Source organism: Mytilus galloprovincialis, chromosome 7 (genome assembly GCF_965363235.1).
Source record: "Mytilus galloprovincialis chromosome 7, xbMytGall1.hap1.1, whole genome shotgun sequence".
NCBI classification, from domain to species: Eukaryota; Metazoa; Mollusca; class Bivalvia; order Mytilida; family Mytilidae; genus Mytilus; species Mytilus galloprovincialis.
The window spans coordinates 6,685,198-6,706,868 of NC_134844.1; the positions used below are offsets into that span (position 1 = coordinate 6,685,198).

At 32.3% G+C, this 21,671-nt stretch overlaps 1 protein-coding gene across 1 annotated transcript in view; it reads right to left on the reverse strand.

Moving 5' to 3' along the window:
• LOC143082217 (uncharacterized) overlaps positions 1-21,671 on the reverse strand; it is an 89,989-nt gene that overhangs the window by 12,884 nt on the left and 55,434 nt on the right. Inside the window, exons 26-42 of the mRNA XM_076257803.1 lie at positions 21,384-21,619; positions 20,149-20,310; positions 17,101-17,290; positions 15,528-15,767; positions 14,701-14,918; positions 13,327-13,432; positions 10,625-10,741; positions 9,979-10,114; positions 9,000-9,183; positions 7,988-8,264; positions 7,502-7,688; positions 6,203-6,423; positions 5,265-5,494; positions 2,765-2,918; positions 2,271-2,455; positions 1,130-1,267; positions 523-697 (exon numbers count right to left, since the gene is read on the reverse strand). Coding sequence (XP_076113918.1) covers positions 523-697; positions 1,130-1,267; positions 2,271-2,455; positions 2,765-2,918; positions 5,265-5,494; positions 6,203-6,423; positions 7,502-7,688; positions 7,988-8,264; positions 9,000-9,183; positions 9,979-10,114; positions 10,625-10,741; positions 13,327-13,432; positions 14,701-14,918; positions 15,528-15,767; positions 17,101-17,290; positions 20,149-20,310; positions 21,384-21,619 — 3,156 coding nt within the window. The remainder of the gene's footprint in view (positions 1-522; positions 698-1,129; positions 1,268-2,270; positions 2,456-2,764; positions 2,919-5,264; positions 5,495-6,202; positions 6,424-7,501; positions 7,689-7,987; positions 8,265-8,999; positions 9,184-9,978; positions 10,115-10,624; positions 10,742-13,326; positions 13,433-14,700; positions 14,919-15,527; positions 15,768-17,100; positions 17,291-20,148; positions 20,311-21,383; positions 21,620-21,671) is intronic.

Genomic DNA, 21,671 nt, shown 5'->3' on the forward strand with positions numbered 1-21,671 from the left:
CTTTGTACTTGAAAAAGGTCTTTAAATTTAATCCAAAATTGTATGATTGGCACAATTTATTTTTTAAATGAACTATTTCCATGTATTTCAGTGGTTGCTGTACTTTGCTGTCTGTCATATTTGTTTTTGTTTATTGTTTTGGCCTTGGTTGTTTCTTTTGAATTTTTTCACATTTTGCCATGTTATGACCATTTATAAGTGGCTATAGGTATAGGTTTTTCTCATTGTTGAAAGCCATATGTAAAAATTTTGATTGCTTAAATCCACTTTATTTTGACATGGTTTTCCAGCTTTTTCATTGGCATTTCCACAACTCATATCAATGTCTGATGTCTGAAAAATCATTATAGTTTACCAAAGCTCAGTCCAGTGGAGCACAAACACAATAACCTACACATGACCTTGACATGCTTACTATCAGATACACCAGTACAGTTTCCCAAGTTTTGCAATAAGGACATCTTTGATCCAGCGGAGGACATACACAATGACCTTCACATATCATGACCTTGACATACTTACTATCTGATACATCAGTACAGTTTCCCAAAGTCGAGGAATAAGGACATCGTTGGTCCTGTGGAGCACATACACAATGACCTTCACATGATAGAGCATCACATCTTCTAACTAAATCCAAAGAACTTGGTGGAGTCTTCGTAAAGGCTGAGTGCACCATATGACTTCGCAAACCAACCTTAATTGAACACAAACAATAAATTGTAACACATGCATGTTATCTTATAAAGGAAAATAGAAATCATAAAAATACATAATTGAAAATAAGAATCTTAAATCAGTGACAAATGATTTTTAAAAACTCTTTTTACGAAAGTCTTTACAATGGGTGACAAAAAGACATATACAAACACATGAATGGTATCGCTATTTGAGCTCTAATTGATGATTTCACCTCTAGTATTTTATATCAAGGATTATGTTGCTCAATCTTCTGTTTACTGTATAGTGTCATTGGAATTATTGTTCTTTTTTGCCAATGGTAATGTTTTTTTATTTCTAGTTTTTAGGCACCATTTCCCCCTTTTAAAAAGTTTTCCAAAAAAATTGTGTTCTAAGTAAAATATAATTGTTGCTGTCTTTACCTAACTCTAGTTTTAAGAATACAAACCTTATTTACTGCCCACACAGTAACAAACAGTTCATCATAATTAGTCAGTGTTTGTGTCTCAACTTTGTACAATTGAACTTTGCCCTCATCCCCATGGTCAGTGTTGGTATCGACATGAATGTACTTAGCTGTGTGATCCTAAACAAGTATAATACAATCTAGGTTTATTGACGATGGAAATGAATAATATATCATAAATATACTTTCCATCAAAAAATGAGAAGATGTGCTATGCTTGCCAATGAGACAACTATCCATCAATTTAATCAAGAAAACTAATGTCTTAATTCAAAACTTTCTTGAGTAATGTTTGTTACATACATACTTTGACCTATAATGGTTTACTTTTATAAATTGTTACTTGGATGGAGTTGGCACTCATGCAACATTCTTCCTATAGCTATTTCATATATTTAAGTATGTATCATAAAAAAATGCTTAATGTGGACCTCAGTGGCTGAGTGTTCTAAGTAGTTGAACTACCGTATCATAGTCAAGTCAACACTGAGGTTGTGAGTTTAAATCCTGCATATATCAGGAGTGCTTGACTTCAATCTCAGTTTTTCTACCAAAGGTGGTGGATCTCTCAGCGCACTCCAGCATCGTTTACCAAGAAATTGACCACAATGAAATAGCAGTATAGCGCTGAAAGTGGTGTTTAAGACCAATCAATCAATGATTTGGACATTGATAGTATCTCAGGAATGGCCTATTCAATGCTCTATGGTGTTTGAGACCTCAAAGGTAGAAATCAAGTCTGGACAATAAAGCTATTAAGCTAGACACAATAGAGTTCACATTGCATTTCATGCAATTGTATGTCCAAAAATATTTAAACCTTGTTCTTAGTTTACAAAAACTTTATTTTAAATCAAAATGTTTTCATTTCTAAAAGTTTTCAACCTTAAAAAAATAAATTGCAATGCATTACGACTCTTCTTTGAATAAATATTGACTTATCTTCAGTGGAAGTTTCTGTAACTTCCCATCCATTCAAGATCCTTTACTTCCACTCACCTTAGTCAAATCTTTAGCCAATGTTGATGAGCCTACAGTGACCATATAATGATCTATCTTTGAATGGATATCACTGAATCCTAGGCATGGTAGGTACCCCATATAATTGTATTATATCACTCACCTTATTCAAATCTTTAGCCATGTATGATGAGCCTACAGTGACCATATAATGATCTATCTTTGAATGGATATCACTGAATCCTAGCCATGCCAGATAAACAGCATTTGTACCCCAAGTCATCCAGCCTTTTTCATTTCTGGCTAAGTCTGGATTGCTTGCATGGTCAGTAGCCACAGCAAATGTTCCTGAAAAAGCAACATGTAGTTTTAGTCATTGTTTATAAATCAATAACTACACTCCCCTTTCTAACTGATACATATCAAATGACATTTTTGTTTATGATCTCAGTCTCAAACAAGACTGTGTCCATAGTACACAGATGCCCTACTCCCACCTATCATTTTCTATAATCAGTGGACACGACATTTGGGTCTAAACTCTTAATTTGGCTTTACAATTAGAAAGATCATATCATTATAAGGGACAATGTGTCCCAAGTTTCAAGTTGAGAGTAACTTTATCAAATAAAACCTTGAACAAATACTTTTACAAACCTCTAGATGGAGGTGTACTATCGACAAACATCCCCTTGGAGGTAGAAGTAATACATATCTCAGCACTGTTACAGGAAATTAAGGTCACATAATAGGTCACTCCATCATGTAAATCTAGTCCAGTAAATACATAGGACCTGGTTATACCGTTGACCTAAAAATGATAAATATAACAATGAAGTCTATGTAGTAGTATTATTCATTTGAACATGGAAACATGTTATTTCAATTAAGATATCAAACTGCTAAGAGAGTGTGCTGAATGACCTTGACTATCCATGAAAAGTTTCAAAATATATACGAAATAAAAAACAAAATCTGAAGTAAAACTGTACTGACCAGTAATGTAGAATTAACCATAACATCATGTCAATTTCTTTCCTATTGCAAGATTGTAATGCATTGTTGATTTTAAGTATGATCACTATTAAAGGGGCACTAGCTACGAGATATATAAAAAATCTAAAGTTTGATTTTTTTTTGTTCAATCAACATGATCAATAATGAAAGTGAAATAACAATTGGCTTTTTTCAGCCAAAAAGGTTCAATTTTGTCAAATTACGCTAAGAAACATTGACAATTAGTAATTCACTTGCAAGTGAATGAGTCGACCTCTTTAAATCTGTATTCATGTGAACTTTAATTTAACGTCTCGCTAGATATTGACAATGCATGCATTGTACGTGTACTGGTTATTTAAAGAAAAAGAATATCAACAATGAAAGTGAAACTACAGTAAATCATTTGATTACTAATTCTATGCACATAAAATCATTCTTATACGGTTAAAAGCAATGAGAAACATCTATTTTTAATCTATAAAATAAAATCAAACAGACCTATAAAAATCCAATTGCATGTGTTGGTTTAATCTATTCATATCTTTATTTATGTTTACATCGCTTATATGGTCATCTGAGGTAAAATCGATAGTTTTAAAATTAGATGGCGTCTGGACTAAAATACACACGAAACAAACCTATATATTATCTAACCCATGCTCTGTAAACTGTTTATTTTAGACTTTTGATAGTTTGGATGAATGTTTTACATGGTTATAAATCAAATATGAGAATTTGAGTCAAATCGGTGACCATGAATTTGACAGCTAGTGCCCCTTTAAGGATGTACACCTCTGAGGAGCCAAAAATTTCTAGAATTTAACTTTTTTTCTTAACCTGATTTTTTGGTTTATATGCCTGTAAAAAAAAGTTGGTGAAGAAAAATCATATGGTGGTGCACTTCTTTTTTTTGCTACGGCCCTTTGAAAATACCCAATTTGATGATTTGCCCATTTTTCATTAATTTTTTACAATTTTTGGGCTATAATCGTGAAAAAAATTAACAGTTCCACAATATAACTTTTTTTCATACTTTCAATAAAGATGAGGTGGACTAATTTGAATAAGTTTAACTTAAAAAAAACTATACGTAAGTGTAAATATAAGAAAGTTTTATCATATTTTGATGCTTTTTTGTGTCAAATTTACCATGCGGTCAATTTTGTAACTTTGTGATTTTTCTCAGTTTTAAGAACAAAATGCATAAAATATTTCAACTTTTTTGTTATAAATGATTGAAAAAATACATATCTAAGAAATTTGAAAAGACAAAAATGAAATGGGATGTACATGATTCTTGTAAAATCATTTTTTGTACCCCGCACCCAATTTCTCAAAATTTTGGCTTAAAAGACTGACTTGATTGGTCGTAAAATTTGAAAACTGGATTTCTCAAAAACTATTTATTATAAATGCACAATTTTTTCACAGAGTTATGTTTGATTATAATATTTTTAAAATTCATTGATATTTTCCATTTGTATGTCATGTTTTGGAAATAATTCCAGAACGAGATTTCAAAGAGATTGAAACATCAGAAGAATATATCTTTAAAAGTAATTTAAAATTTACGGGTAAGACATTTTTCTTTTAAATTGGTGTGGTAGTTTTATCTCAAACAAGTTTACATATTGTCTTAATCATGATACCATAGGGTTGTGTTCCACTATTAATGGAGGAAAAAACATCACACTAAACTGAACTGATGCAAACTTTAGGAATGTGAAGACATAATGAATTATCTCCCCTGGTGTAAGATTGAAACAAACTTATTTACAGTAACAACCTGAATTCTTTCCTCAGTTGTGAGTGAGACAAATTTACTCAATGTAACATGAATTATCTCCCCTGCAGTAAGATTGAGACAAACAATGCTGTTATAGCACAATTTTTACCTCAAGTGTTAAAGTGACAAACTTACTGACAGAAAAGACAACATGAATTATCTCCCCTGGTCTTAGTTTATAACAATAACCTACTGACTGTAAAGATAACATGATTTCTCCTCCTATATGAGAATTGACAGACATATACATTCTACTGAATGTTATATCAACAAGAATTGTCTGCCCTGATGTGAGATTCAACTGATAACTTACGGACTGTGAAGACAGCAAGAATAGTCTTCCCCTGATGTGGGATTGTACTGACAACTTACTGACTGAGAAGACAGCATGAACTCTCCTCCAATGTGAGAATTGATAGACAGAAACTGTCTTTTTATATATGACTCATCATCATCAACAGCCCATTCCACTTTCATTGATGTTCTATAAACCTGTGTCAATCCATTAATACCAAAGTCAGCTGAGAATGTAGGTGGTGTTGTCATAACCGGTGGTGTGTTGTCCACAATGAAACCATTAGATGATGATTCAGACCACAAACCTGTTTTAACAGAAAAATAATTACAGCATCTGTCTATTGTTTATATAAATAAGAATTGGTATGAATGAGACAACTCTTCATCCAAGACACAATGTATTATAAAAAGTTAACAATTATAGGTCAATTTACAGTCTTCAACATGGAGCCTTGGCTCACACCTATCAGCAAGCTATAAAGGGCCTCAAAATCTTTTTTAAGAAAAACTATAGTACATATATATTGTAACAAATTTTCTAACATGTGCAGGGTAAAAATGTATAAAAATGATCATGTGAATGCACGATAATTGACAGCTTTCTTAAATTATTTCTACTCACTGTTTACTCTGCAAAAAATAATACTCAACAAATTCTAGATAAATTTTACCCAAAAATTGTCCCTTTACTTATAGAGAATCAACAGTATGCTGTTTCAAAAAGATATACAATATGTTGAAAAATTAACATTCATAAAAAGAAAAATTTTCTTTACTGCTTCTTTATCATTATTCTTTGTTGAATGATATTTATGTCCGGAGGATTGTGGAAAACACTATTCTCTAGTCTGAATAAACGACAAGAATTGGTGAATGTCCTTGGCAGAGTGAATGATTGTGTCAGGGTTAAACAATGTTCACCTAATTTCAGGTGGATCTATCTGTGCTATCATCTACTACATCCCTTTACTTGAACTGGTAGATAACTACAATACTGATTGCTCTGTACATACCTAGTTTATTATAAGCTCTAACTGTTACATAAATTCTCTGGTTCAAAGGAAGGTCAAGGTTATAATTGGTAGAATTAAGTAATGCTGTCATCTCTGTCAGATGGAGCTCTATAGGGGGCACGATGTCATCATAACCTGGCTTTGTTCCTGCCCTCCAAGCATACTTCTCGAGACCAGACTGAGGGTCATCAAACCCATACCACTTGGCTGATATGTAGATCCTGTAAAGTTAAAATAAAAACTGTCAGATGGGGCTCTATAAGGGTTCTATGTCATCATAACATGTGAAAACCAGACTGAGGGTCGTACAATTCATACCACTTGGCTGATATGTAGATCCTGTAAAGAAAAAATAACAACTGTCAGATGGAGCTCTATAGGGGATACTATGTCATCATAAAGTGTGAAGACCAGACTGAGGGTCATCAAACCCATATCACTTTGCTGATATGAAGATCCTGTGAAACAAAAATAACAACTGTCAGATGGAGCTCTATAAGGGTACTATGTCATCATAACCTGGCTTTGTTCCTGCCCTCCAAACATACTTCTGGAGACCAGAGTGAGACTGAGGGTCATCAAACCCATACCACTTGGCTCATATGTAGATCCTGTGAAGTAAAATAAAAACTGTCAGATGGACCTCTATTAGGGTACTATGTCATCATAATGTGTGAAGACCAGACTGAGGGTCATCAAACCCATACCACTTGGCTGATATGTAGATCCTGTCAAGTAAAACTAAAAACTGTCAGATGGGGCTCTATAAGGGTTCTATGTCATCATAACATGTGAAGACCAGACTGAGGGTCATTCAATTCATACCACTTGGCTGATATGTAGATCCTGTAAAGTAAAAATAAAAACTGTCAGATGGAGCTCTATAGGGGATACTATGTCATCATAATGTGTGAAGACCAGATTGGGGATCATCAATCCCATACCACTTGGCTGATATAAAAGATCCTATGGAACAAGATAAAAATTGTCAGATGGAGCTCTATTAGGGTACTATGTCATCATAATGAATAATAATGCCAAGTTTCCAAATGGTTTTAAAAAAAAAATGGTATTTATAGTACATTTACAATTAAGTTAAAAAAAGTTTTTGATCATGATTTTCAGAGCATATTATCTTTGCTTGTCTCTGATACACCTTCAACTTGTGGTTAATAATTATGCCAAATTTTATTGCCAAACTCAAAGGGGGTTTAAAGTTTTAAGGAGGCTCAAAAGGAAGAAAATTGATTTTTGTACATATGCACAGTAGTGATTTTGTGAATATTTTGTTCTACATACGTCATTGATTGATATTCTGTATCATAAAATCCTGTTCCATCTTGTACTGCCCCAGCTGTCGGTGGACTGTTGTCTATAATCACGCCATCTGATGTCACAGTGGTACACATGTCTGCCGTGTTACATGCTGTCACTGTGGTGTAATATCTCAGTCCTGTACCTAGATGGATGTTCTCTAAAGTAAAGTCTGAAGTAAATCAAAATATACATTACAGATGTAAGATGTATCTGTTGAGGGTGCGTCATGTTACAAATGCTGTCACTGTGTTATAATATCTCAGCCCGGTACCCAGATGAATGTTCCTTAATTAATGTAAAGTCAGAAATAAATAACATATATACATGCATAGAAATAGTTGTAAGCAGTGTCTATTTTTTTTCATATGTCCTTTTTGTAGTAAAACTCTAGATAAATATACAACATACATACATTAAGGTACAATATACTACTGAAGTTACAGTTTACAGTAGAAAGTTGACACATACCATAAGTAATCCCCACAGTCTGTTCCTGTAAAATATCTTCACATTGAGGACAGGTTCCAATAGAAACATAATAGTCTTTTATTGTGGAGTGAGATTCATGGAAACCTTCCCAACAGGCATGTAGCACTTTGGTTTCTGTCTGGAAGTCAATGTCCTTGACACTTCCTGTCAGCTGACTTGTATCTCCATCATACACATGACCAGGTGTAGGGGGCGTTGTATCCACTTGAAAAGCCCAGGATGTGGCTAATGATGATAAGCCTGCCTTGTTGAAAGCCTAAATAAATAAATGGTAATGTATTTTCTTATTCAACTTATAACATGTACCGGTACATTTGTCTGCAGTTAGTATGCATTTGGAAAGGAAAATGCATTTAAACTACTAATAAACATGTCTATGAATCCCTTTCTATTTTTAACTTTATCTCTTTCTTTTCCTATTTCTTTTTTTCCATTTCTTCTACTTATTTTTGCCTTTTCCCTCCTCCTTTTTTTCTGCATTCAATCAGCATTGTACCTTATTCTATTCCCATTCTTTTCAGTGTATGTGAAAATCATCAATGTCATATCAGAATTTCTATTAAAACAGTACTATTTCAATGACTGAAAATCATTGTTGTTGTTTTAAAAGCAAATGCTGCTTTAAAAATTAATCAGAATGAAACAAAATTACCAAAAATGTTATTGGTTGCTGTGAACACGAGCAAGGAAAAAGAAAGACCACAGTAGACGGTTGGATCCACTAAACAAACAAATTCAAACTCTCCTGATAACTGCACATCTGTATATTCTTAACTAGCCATCATACATCAGATAGACTGGCTATTGCACATTAGGCAAGGACAAAACACTACAAAACATTGCACTTTAGTGTGACCCTCTCACATCAGAGTCCAAATCTCTGAGTCCCAAGTATATATCAGTAGTTATCTTACTCACCCTGACATTGATATAGTAAAAATGTCCATCCTTAAGATCTAAAGGATTATTTTTGTCTCTCTATCTTACTCACCCTGACATTGATATAGTAATAATGTCCATCCTTAAGATCTAAAGGATTATTTTTGTCTGTCATTCCACATTCTTCATCAACAACCTTCAGGTAAGACATCATATCTGTATATCCTGGCTCTGATCCAACTGACCACAGGTAATAATCTATACCAGACTCTAGGTCAATAAATACTCCTGTCCAACTGTAAAATATTATAATAAAGCATGGTTGTGCTGGCTCTAATCTGACTGAAGGTATATGCTATTACTTCTTAAACGGCAATCTTAATTGGGTCTTCTTTGACCTTAGGTTTTCAAACCCATATTGATCTATACTTATATATAATTAGCTTACCCTACTCCTAAACCAAATCCATACCTGTTACCTGATGAGTAACTCTAACCTCAAACATAAATTTTAGACTGAACAAACCCTTAACTAACTTTATATAAATAAGGCCGTTAGTTTTCTTGTTTGAATTGTTTTACATTGTCATTTTGGGGCCTTTTATAGCTAACTATGCAGTATGGGCTTTGCTCATTGTTGAAGGCCGTACAGTAACCTATTATAGTTGTTAATTTCTGTGTCATTTTGGTTTCTTTTGGAGAGTTATCTCATTGGCAATCATACCACATCTTCTTTTTTATATTAGCCATTTAAAAGAAACCCTAAGCTCAAAGTACCAGGACCCCATGCAATTACACTGCCATATTATAGTCTTTAAGATGATATGATAATTCATTCATGAAGTATAGGATCTTTACATCTTTCTTTTGATTAAAAAATGTTTAGCTTTACAAACAAAAACTTACAAAAAAGCTGGGGGGAAACTGCAATGAAAGGGAGAACATGTTCCATAAATTCTTTAATGAAAACTTTAAAGTGTCAAGACGACAGTTCATAATAGTGTATTTGTAGGGTAATATATGTTTGGTTATTATCTAAACTTACCATGAATCAATTGGTTTTTTTTTACCATTAGTTAGTTATTACTTACCATGGACTAATTTCTGTTGTTGATGTGATATGACGATTTGATAATGTGATCGGTTTGTCATTTCTCTCTGGTGGTGTGTAGTCAATAGTAATTGGGGCTGAAACTTTTTCTGTCTCTCTGTTAGCAAAATCAACAGCTAAAATAAATATTGTAGTGCTTGAATGAATCATTTATGTATAGCACTTCACATGGGGATTTCCAAAGCAAAATAATTAACTAGCAAAAGACATTTATATCAGACTGATAGGTTAGCTTGACAGTAAGAAATTGAATAAACATGTGATTGCTTACATGTGTTCAACACAAAAATCTATTCTATTCATTCTGATATTGTTTAATAAAATATAAATCCATATCAATCCTCATTATGAAGCTTGACATATGACAACAACCATAACTATATAATACTGGTCATTCATTACTCATAATACTGGTCAATCATTACTCATAATACTGGTCAATCATTACTCATAATACTGGTCAATCATTACTCATAATACTGGTCAATCATTACTCATAATACTGGTCAATCATTACTCATATAGAACACCAACACTGGTATTGGACACTATATTTGTACTGTATGTTAAAATTGACAAGACAGTATACAAAAAAATATGCCATATTAAACTTTTTGATTTTTTACCTTTCAATGTTGCATAATACTGGTACCCGTTCTGAAGGTTAAGTTTTGGTAAAGCTTTGTGTTGAACTACTCCAATATTCTCAAAGGCATGGACATCATTTCCACCAGAAGTTGTTCCTAAAATACCACCAATTATAAATTATCCTAAAATACCATCAATTACCAATAATACATTATCCTACATCAATTATACATTACCTACAATACCACCAATTTTGTGATGAAGTTTCGCAGAATTTTATTGTTTTTCAAATATGTGACCAGCCACAACATATCCGGGCTTATGGAGGTAGTACGAGGCGCTGAATGGGACTCTTGTGGTTTTGTACTCGAAATTCAATTTTGTACGAACAAAAGTGAGTTTTGTTCAACAAAAATGAGTTCAGTTTAACAAAATTTTTAGCATGCTACAAATTTAATATTTTGTCATACAAAATTATCTTTCAGTGGACAAAAGTTACTTTTGTCATGACAAAATTCATTTGTGTAACACAAACTTTACTTTTGTTACCTAATTTGAAAAGTTGGGCGACAAAAGTCAATTTTGTAGGCAAATTAGTTTAGTTTGGATTCTGTGAACTAATTTGCATACAAAATCAACATTTGTGAGACAAAATTGACTTTTGTGAGACAAAATTGACTTTTGAGAGACAATAAAATTGAGTTTTGTCTCACAAAATTCAATTTTGTCATCACAAAAGTCAATTTTGTCGTCACAAAAGTCTATCGTCCCAAAATTGACTTTGTGTGAGACAAAATTCACAAAATTGAATTTTGTCTCACAAAAGTCAATTCACAAAATTGAATTTTGTCTCACAAGTCAATTTTGTCTCACAAAAGTCGAATTTTGTCTCACACAATTGACTTTTGTGTTTTAATTTCCATATTAGGTAACAAAAGTCAATTTTGTATGCAAATAAGTTTATATTTGCATACCTTTTTGACAAAATTGATTTTTGTCATGACAATAATGAATTTTGTCTACAAAAATGAATTTTGTCTACAAAAATGAATTTTGTCTACAAAAATGAATTTTGTCATCTCAAAAATGAATTTTGTCTACAAAAATGAATTTTGTCTACAAAAATGAATTTTGTCTACAAAAATGAATTTTGTCATCACAAAATTGAAGTTCTCATAAAACAAGTCTGTATCTGACATAGCTTTGTAAGACAAAAATGATTTTGTTATGACAGAATTGAATTTTGTACAAAACCACAAGAGTCCAATTGGGCGCCCCGTAGGTAGAACGTCATTGTGAGAAAAACGCAGTTAACTATATGTGATTAGCCACTTCCAGGCTTAGGAGTGTACATTGTCTAAAATTTGCTTTTTGTATATTTATCTAGAATATTCCGAAACAAAACTCTCTGTCATGTTATTATGACATATTTGTTGTAATAGCAATGAAACGAGTCATTTCGAATGCCGGTATGAAAATGAGACTGTTCTATGACGACTTTTATTTATTGAAGGCACTAATTTATGAAATACAAAATTATTATATTTATTTGCTCTTAGTAATGTTCAATATCGTATTTGAATAAAACTTTAAAGACTTAAATTTACTACAATACAAACAATTCTTAGCTCTATTTTAGAACATGTAAATTAAACTTGTTGAAATGAAGTTAGTTTAAAATTTGTCAAAGTAAGTTTTAAGAATTCCTTTTCCTTTAATTCGTCTTTTAATTTAGATTTATCATGCAGGTCTCTAAACATAGTATGCGGACGCCTAACAGTTTATAAGTAGGTGTTCTCATATATACATTTGATACAGTGCATTTATTATGGATATATTTCAGACTCCATTTATGAAAGAAAATTTATAAAGCAGAGCATTTTTTTTTGGTAGCTCTATTTTAGAACATGTAATTTAAACTTGTTGAAATGAAGTTAGTTTAAAATTTGTCAAAGTAAGCTTTAAGAATTCCTTTTTTTAATTTAAGATTTATTATGCATGTCTCTATACTTAGTATGCGACGCGTAACAGTTTATAAGTAGGTGTTCTTATACGGTGCATTTGTTGGGGATATATTTCAGATTTCATTTATGAAAGGAAATCTATAGAGCAGAAATTTAATTTTTTTTTGTATCAATTTAAAATGTAGATTCAAATATTTTTCACTTCAAACGATAAAGTAAAACTTCTTCAAAACGTATCTATGATGTATAGTTCGGCGTCCGCAAAAAAGAAGCCAAGGAAAGTGTTTATCTCTTCTTCACAAATACGTATTTCATTGAATCTCGATATTTATCATGTTTATAATTTTTGTTAACAATGACGTTCTACCTCCATAAGCCTGCAAATGTCATGGCAGGTCACATATATACATTTTTCAAGCTATATCATGTTATTTCTTATTGTAATGAATTATAATCGGAATAACAGTACTGTAGTTAAAGAGTTGCAACCTCAATTTTGATTTGACTGTCACAAATTTCTGTTTTACCGTCTGTGCTATGAGTCACCAGTAAAACTGCATTTTCGACCGTCAAATCGCCAATTAACAGTGGCAACTCTTCAACTACAGCACTGTAATTCCTTAATTGGTATATTATTTAACAACATAAATGCTAAAGGTCACACCTTTAATATGTAAAATATTATTAACAGCTTTAATTAGTTTTTTTCGCTTGCTTTTTCAAATTTTACATCTGCAAAAACTCCAATGTTGACCAAATTGAAATCTGGTACTCACCAATACCCAGTACGTACTGTTGGATACCAGTAGAATGTGGTCCTACTCCATATTCCTCTACGTCATGGAATCCATCCCAGTTTACATATAAGTCTGTAATGGTAGTCTGTAATATAAGTATACCAACGTGAATAAAAAATACTTGTATGGTGGATGAAAATTAAGGACTGTTATATCTTCTGTGAGAATTTTCAACAAGACACACTTAAATATCTTGACTGATGCAATTATTTTCAAAGTGACAATTAACTATACATCTGAGGTAAAATTACAGGTCATTATTAATATTTAATGGTTAATGTTCAAATGCTGTAGTTAATAAACTCATTATAGATACCAGGATTAACATTTTGTATGACAGATGCACATTTTGTCATTAAAAGACTAAACAGTGAATCAAACAAGAGGCTCTCCAGAGCCTGAATCGCTCACCTTGATTTTTTTTGCATTTATCTTTCATTTAAGAGTTTTAGTGTCCAATTTCATCGTAGTTTACTAGTTTGGTTGAAACTGGTTTGGTAGTTTCAAAGGAGAAGATTTTTTTAAAGTTTGAAAATATGATAAACAAATTGTGTAAAATTGTCCTTGAAGGACAATAACTCTTTAAGGGGTCAATTGAAAATTTTGGTAATATTAACTTATTTGTAGATCTTACATTGCTGAACATATTTGCTGTTTACAGCTTATCTTTATCATTAATACTAATCAAGATAATAACCAAAAACTGCAAAATTTCCTTAAAATTACCAATTCAGTAGTAGCAACCCAACAATGGATTATTAGATTCATCTGAAAATTTCAGGGCTGATAAAATTTTACTTTATGAACACTTAAACCCCATGTCAGATTTGCTCTAACTGCTTTGGTTTTGGAAATATTAGCCAAAAACTGCATTTTACCCCTATGTTCTATTTTTAGCCATGGCGGCCATGTTTATTGACAAACCAAAAAATAAAACACAAACTTTATTCTGGATACCCTAAGGATCATTCAGATTAAGTTTGGTTGGAATTGGTTCAGTAGTTTCAGAGGAGAAGATGTTTGAAATAGTTTACACCAGACAGACGACGACGATGGACGCCAAGTGATGGCTAAAGCTCACAGTTCTTTTGAAAAGGTGAGGTAAAAAGGTTCAAAAGTAATATCACTTATATACAACATTAAGAAGAGATCGACCTAAGAAAACTTTAAATGTATTAAAGCCATTTAAAGGACATTTCATGTAATACTTTCTAGAGATGCTGAAAGGTCTGAAAACACAGTTCTCACTCTAAAAAGCTACTCACCAGATAAAAAAAGTTGTTTGTACAGCAGGGGCAAAAAATAAAGCAAATATCATGCAATCATGAAAAACAGTATACACTTATTTCCTACCTGATAAATTTGCCCTGGATTAGAACCGATCCACAATCTTCCTGCTACAGGTGGAGTCAGATCCACGATTATACCATCACTACAGGAGCTAATCTCTGGAAGATCTTCTATCCACGTCTCATGTTGGACTTTTGTAGCATCAGCATGAACACACACAGTGTAACGAGTACCATGAACTAACTCGTTGTTTGTAAACTCTATATTGATAAAACCATTTTCTAAAAAGATATATTAAGAAATGCTCTATATTATATTTATTCTCCATTGATGATATTTATCAATAAACATTCTATATACAAAGTGACTTCACATGAAATAAATGAGGTAATTTTCATTTATTCAAATTGAATGATGAATAATCCTAAACATTAACAGTGTCTGATGAGTATCACTTTATTTATTGTCGAATGAACTTGATAGTTTCTTAATTTGTACATGAGTTATCTCCCATTAAATGATGTCACTTGCATATATATCTGTATAAACAAAATGAGATGCCTCATATTGTGATTGACCGCTAATATTTCATCAATATGCAGAATACATGATAATGAGACTGAAAGTGGGTCACATGGGGGTATAAGTGTGATATGGGATTGGCTGATTTTTTGTAAGCATGACATGTAAAGGCAACTAATTAAGCGTGAAAGGGACATACGAAGTAGGGTCGGACATGTGAAATTACAAGCATTATCATTACAATGATAAGTGGGATATGGGAATCTGAAAAAACATTAAGCAGGATCAACTATCAAACCCCTACCCCCAATGAGACCTCCTTGAAATAAACGTTTTAAATACCAGGAACAAGAACATTTATATTTTACCTGTATGACCACATTTGATTCTGTCTGGATGGTCACATGGTATTTTCAAAGTCAGCTGATTAACTTGACGATAGTAGGTTGTAACATCGATATCTTTGGCTTCTAGAATAGCATAGTCATAATTTTTATGCCTTAAAGTTGGCCACACGGCTGAAATAACATTCTTGTATGGGGTGTAGTCTTTATCTGCTTCAGGCCACAATGCATTTTGTTCAAGGAAAACAGGTTTGCCGATTCCATCTGAAATATATATATGGTTTAAGATTTCAAGAACAGACAATAAAGGTGTTAACAAACTTCTATTATATTGGAAAGCATTTGTTTCTTTAACTATTTAGAATTATAAAGAAAATCTTTCAATGGACAGCTTACTATACCACTTTCCTCCTATATCAAAATACTTATTCATGACATGAAAATCTTTAAATTTAGTGTGTACAAGTGCTAGAGTGGGCTGCTCATTTTCGCCACAAGTTTCCATGTTTTCTGCACTTTATGCCTTTAGGTCTTTATGTTTTTGAAGTATACTGATATTTCTATATGAAAATAACATCAAAAGCAAAACATTGTTAGCTTGAAAACGTGTTTCTTTAAAAAAAAAAATCATTTGAAAAGTTAGATCAAAGGCTGTATAAAATTTCCTGATGTTTTGTCAAAGGGACACATATTCGCCGTTTAAACACATCTATTTAAAACCAAAAAAATGCAACAATATTTATCAAATCAATTTCATTATAGACGGATAGCAGACATTTCAAAGGTGTAAACAACTGAAATTTATAGGGCAATCAGTCAAAGAATTACTAAGAAATATTTCTTTGAAATCATGTTTTTCATTCAGGAAATTGGCCGAAAAATCCTAGTTCGTTTATCGGTCCTTTGCGGTAAGTGCCGAAATTTTGTCTAAATTCTAAAAATAATCATCTTTGTTATAAAAATATAATAAACCAGCATATTTCTTCCATTTCAGCCATCCTTTGAAGTTTTTACACCACAAAATCATAATATGGCGAAATTGTGTCCCTGGCGAATATGAGCACCCCACTCTATATTTGATTTACTTCAGAAATGAAGAACCCCAAAACTTTAAAAGCCAAGGAAGTATTAATTCTTCAGGAGCTAGATAACCAAAAGGAAAGCCTAATTCAATTTAATCTTTACAAAGAAATAATAACTGGAAGCAAATTACTGTAATATTAAGTTGCATCCATAACCTTCATACACTTCTCAAATAATCATCTTGTTACTGGTCAGATCAACTTAATAATCATCTTGCTACTGGTCAGATCAACTTAATAATCATCTTGCTACTGGTCAGATCAACTTAATAATCATCTTGCTACTGGTCAGATCATCTTTATTTTGAGCTGCTTGAATATTAGTAAGGTATGGAAATTTTCGATGGTAAAAAGGTTGCATCAGGTGATTTACCTTAGAATTACCTGCTTCCAATCTAAGTAATTTTGATTTTAATATCTGATACCTTTTAAAACTAAGTACTGGTAGCTGTAAGAAAATTAGTTAATACTTGTTCACTAGAGCGATATCTGTCTTATTACATACAACTTCTTACCATTAGAATATGGTGCCCCTACAGCATCTATAACGATGTTAGGATGTATAAGAATTGGGTTAAATGCCTCACAATCTTTAATTTCCGTAGACAATGTAGAGTACTGTTTGGCTTTGTTGTATCCCCTAATAGAAAATCTTTTACAGCGGGAGAAATCCATTGTACCATTCAATTCATACTCAAATGAAATCTGAAATTAAAACAGACAATTAAATCTGGTTTTATAAAGATATGTTTTGTTTGATAAATGCTGTTTTTTTGGTATATAACATACACGATTTTTGTCCCTTTGACTTGTGATTTTCAGATGATCTTTGAATATTGTCTTTCATTGAGGACTGTACAGTAACCTCTAGATGTTTACATGTGTGTGTATATTTGTATTGGTAGGTTGTTGATTGAGGACTGTACAGTAACCTATAGATGTTTACATGTGTGTGTATATTTGTATTGGTAGGTTGTTGATTGAGGACTGTACAGTAACCTATAGATGTTTACATGTGTGTGTATAGTAACCTATAGATGTTTACATGTGTGTGTATATTTGTATTGGTAGTGTACAGTAACCTATAGATGTTTACATGTGTGTGTATATTTGTATTGGTAGGTTGTTCATTGAGGACTGTACAGTAACCTCTAGATGTTTACATGTGTGTGTATATTTGTATTGGTAGGTTGTTCATTGAGGACTGTACAGTAACCTCTAGATGTTTACATGTGTGTGTATATTTGTATTGGTAGGTTGTTCATTGAGGACTGTACAGTAACCTCTAGATGTTTACATGTGTGTGTATATTGAGGACTGTACAGTAACCTATAGATGTTTACATGTGTGTGTATATTGAGGACTGTACAGTAATCTAATAGATGTTTACATGTGTGTGTATATTGAGGACTGTACAGTAACCTATAGATGTTTACATGTGTGTGTATATTTGTATTGGTAGGTTGTTGAGGACTGTACAGTAACCTATAGATGTTTACATGTGTGTGTATATTAATATTGGTAGGTTGTTGTTTTGTTGACATTTTAGAGACAACACTGGCAACAATGTAAGAGAAGATACAATCAGGGTTCTCAATAAAGATTTTTGAAGGTGAGTTCAAGGACTCATCATGTTTAAATATCTTCATCTTTAACTGTTGGACTTACCATAGCCAAACTTTGGCTATGGCAAGTCCAACAATTAAAGATGAAGATATTTTATTGCAATATAATTTATCATTTTAGTATCCATGACCTAAACAAGAGGCTCTCAAGAGCCTGAATCGCTCACCTGGTAAACAATGCCTTATTGAACATATTGAACCATGCCAGGCAAACATGTACAGCTAACAATTCTTCAATATTACAAATATATATGACTTACTGTTTATAAATAAAGAAAATGAGACCAAAACACAAACACTTAAAACTTAGCAATGGACTGTGAAAATGAGGTCAAGTTCTAATAAAACCTGTGTAACCGACATATAGATCATAAAATATTTTCATACACCAAATATAGTTGACCTAATGCATAAAGTATTAAAAAAATAGACCAAAACTAAAAAAGTTAACTTTGACCACTGAATTATGAAAATGAGGTCAAGGTTAGATGACACCTGTCAGCTAGACATGTGTGCCAAAAACTGCATTTGACCCCTATGTTCTATTTAAAGTAAGGGCGGCCATGTTTTTTGACGGATCAAAAATCGAAGCACACACTTTGTGCAGGATAATCTAAGGAACTATCATGCTAAGTTTCATCCAAATCCATTCAGTAGTTTCAGAGGAGAAGATTTTTTAAAGTTAGCAAATATGATGAACAAATTGTGAAAAATTGTCATTAAAGGACATTTACCCCTTAAGGGGTCAATTGACAATTTTGGTCATATTAACCTATTTGTAGATCTTACTTTGCTGATCATTTTTGCTGTTTACAGTTTATCTTTATCTATAATGATATTCAAGATAATGACCAAAAACTGCAAAATTTCCTTAAAATTACCAATTAAGTGGCAGCAACCCAACAATGGTTTGTTTGATTCGTCTGAAAATTTAAGGGCTGATAGATCTTGACCTAATGAACATTTTTACCCCATGTCAGATTTGCTCTAAATGCTTTCGTTTTTGAGATATAAGCCAAAAACTGCATTTGACCCCTATGTTCTATTTAAAGTAAGGGCGGCCATGTTTTTTGACGGATCAAAAATCGAAGCACACACTTTGTGCAGGATAATCTAAGGAACTATCATGCTAAGTTTCATCCAAATCCATTCAGTAGTTTCAGAGCAGAAGATTTTTTAAAGTTAGCAAATATGATGAACAAATTGTGAAAAATTGTCATTAAAGGACATTTACCCCTTAAGGGGTCAATTGACAATTTTGGTCATATTAACCTATTTGTAGATCTTACTTTGCTGATCATTTTTGCTGTTTACAGTTTATCTTCATCTATAATAATATTCAAGATAATGACCAAAAACTGCAAAATTTCCTTAAAATTACCAATTAAGTGGCAGCAACCCAACAATGGTTTGTTTGATTCATCTGAAAATTTCTGGGCTGATAGATCTTGACCTAATGAACATTTATACCCCCGTGTCAGATTTGCTCTAAATGCTTCCGTTTTTGAGATATAAGCCAAAAACTGCATTTGACCCCTATGTTCTATTTTAAGTAACGGCGGCCATGTTTTTTGACGGATCAAAAATCGAAGCACACACTTTGTGCAGGATAATCTAAGGAACAATCATTTTAAGTTTCATTCAAATCCATTCAGTAGTTTCAGAGGAGAAGATGTTTGAAAAATTGTTAACGACGACAGACGACGACGACGACCAGGTGAGCTAAAAAGCAATGAAATGACATTAAATTCAGGTTTCTTCTAAAACTTTTGCTATAAAATGACGAAAAGATGATATGTGTGTTATCAGTTTATACAAAATATATCAATTTAATGTTTTGAAAATGACAGACAGATTTTCATGAGTGCAGGAATGAGAATCCTGAATACAATGATTCCTATGTTTAAACTTGACAAGTACACTCAAACTTTATAATACCTGATGACCAATGGCTGTATAATCCAATTTGGTCCACACCATGTACGTCTTTCCCTGAACAGAATTATCTGTGATAGCAAACTCATACTTATCAACTGCAGCATATTTTTCTACAACGTCCTCAATATCTGGGTCATAGAACTGTGCAAAAGACACCATTAGCTGGAAATAGATAACTGTATGTGAAGGAATTGAGTTAGAAAACAAAATCTTTGAACGACTACATTGCTACATTTGGACATTGGAACTATTGCTTAAATTAATTAACAAATTATGGATGTCTCACTTATGAAAAAAAAAAAAAATCTCACTTTTAAAAAAAAAATCTAAATTCATTAATGAAGTAATTGAATGGTTAAGATATTATTATAGGGTCTAAAGTTGGGGCAAATTGGTTCAATAAAAAATGTTCAAATATTCAATTTTTTATATTTTATAATACTATATAATTGGAAATTAGGCTGAAAGATTTATCATCATAGTAGAGTTGACTGATCTTTTAAGTTAATCTTTTTTTTTCATTATATCTATGAATATCCCCCAACATTTTATACATCTTCTTTTGTAGGTGAAACTAGAGAATGATAAGAAAATAAAAATAAACATAATACAAAGGAGTAGGTCCAGTAAGACCCCTTTTTGGCCTCAAAATATAGCAGTTTTACAAAATTGTTAAAATGTAAACTTTTAGTTATTTATTGGATAGTAAAATGCTTCTGCTTCATAAATATGAGCTGTTTTTGACAATACAATGCACATATATCGGGTACTAGCACCATTAAGTCATGATAAATTACTGAAATCTTCACAATTCTAGCCTTTTAGTTAAATTTTAGGCGGTTTCTGTGTAAAACGAAAGTGGACGCATTCATGTTCATCCTTAATATTGAAATGTAAGTTGTATTTATTGATAATACATAACATATATAAAGGTTGAGGATGAAAACGGATGTGGCAACTTTCATTTTTGACAAAAAACATTTGAAAAGTGACATTTTTCGGCATATTTGGTAGATTTTTCATATTTGAACTTGAATCGGATCGTTTTTAAGGACTAAATTAGTAAAACTCTTTAACATAAACTAATTGAATCAAATGAAATAGACACTTAAGTGTTTAAAAAGTGGTCAAAATCTTGGACAGATAAACCTGAAATTTGAGGTCAAGATCAGTCCTTACCGTCTTTTGTTTTATGTAGTTGAACATTAGGTATACAAGACATTGTTAATACATACCTTCTCAAACCCACCTCCTTGTGTGGTATTAAGATGCTCCACAGTTATGTCCCCTGTTACTGGGGTATTCGCCATCACCATGACACCATCGGTACTGATGGCTGAGAAACAGATGGTGTTGGCACACAGTTTTAATACCATTCGATATTTGATACCTGGATTCAATGTCAGATCATCTATACTTATGTCAAAAGCTGTTGACACATGAAGGAAATCACGGAAAATACTCCATTGGTCTGGAAGAAAGAAATTTGTCATATTAAAAACATGCTGGTCTCAAAATGAACT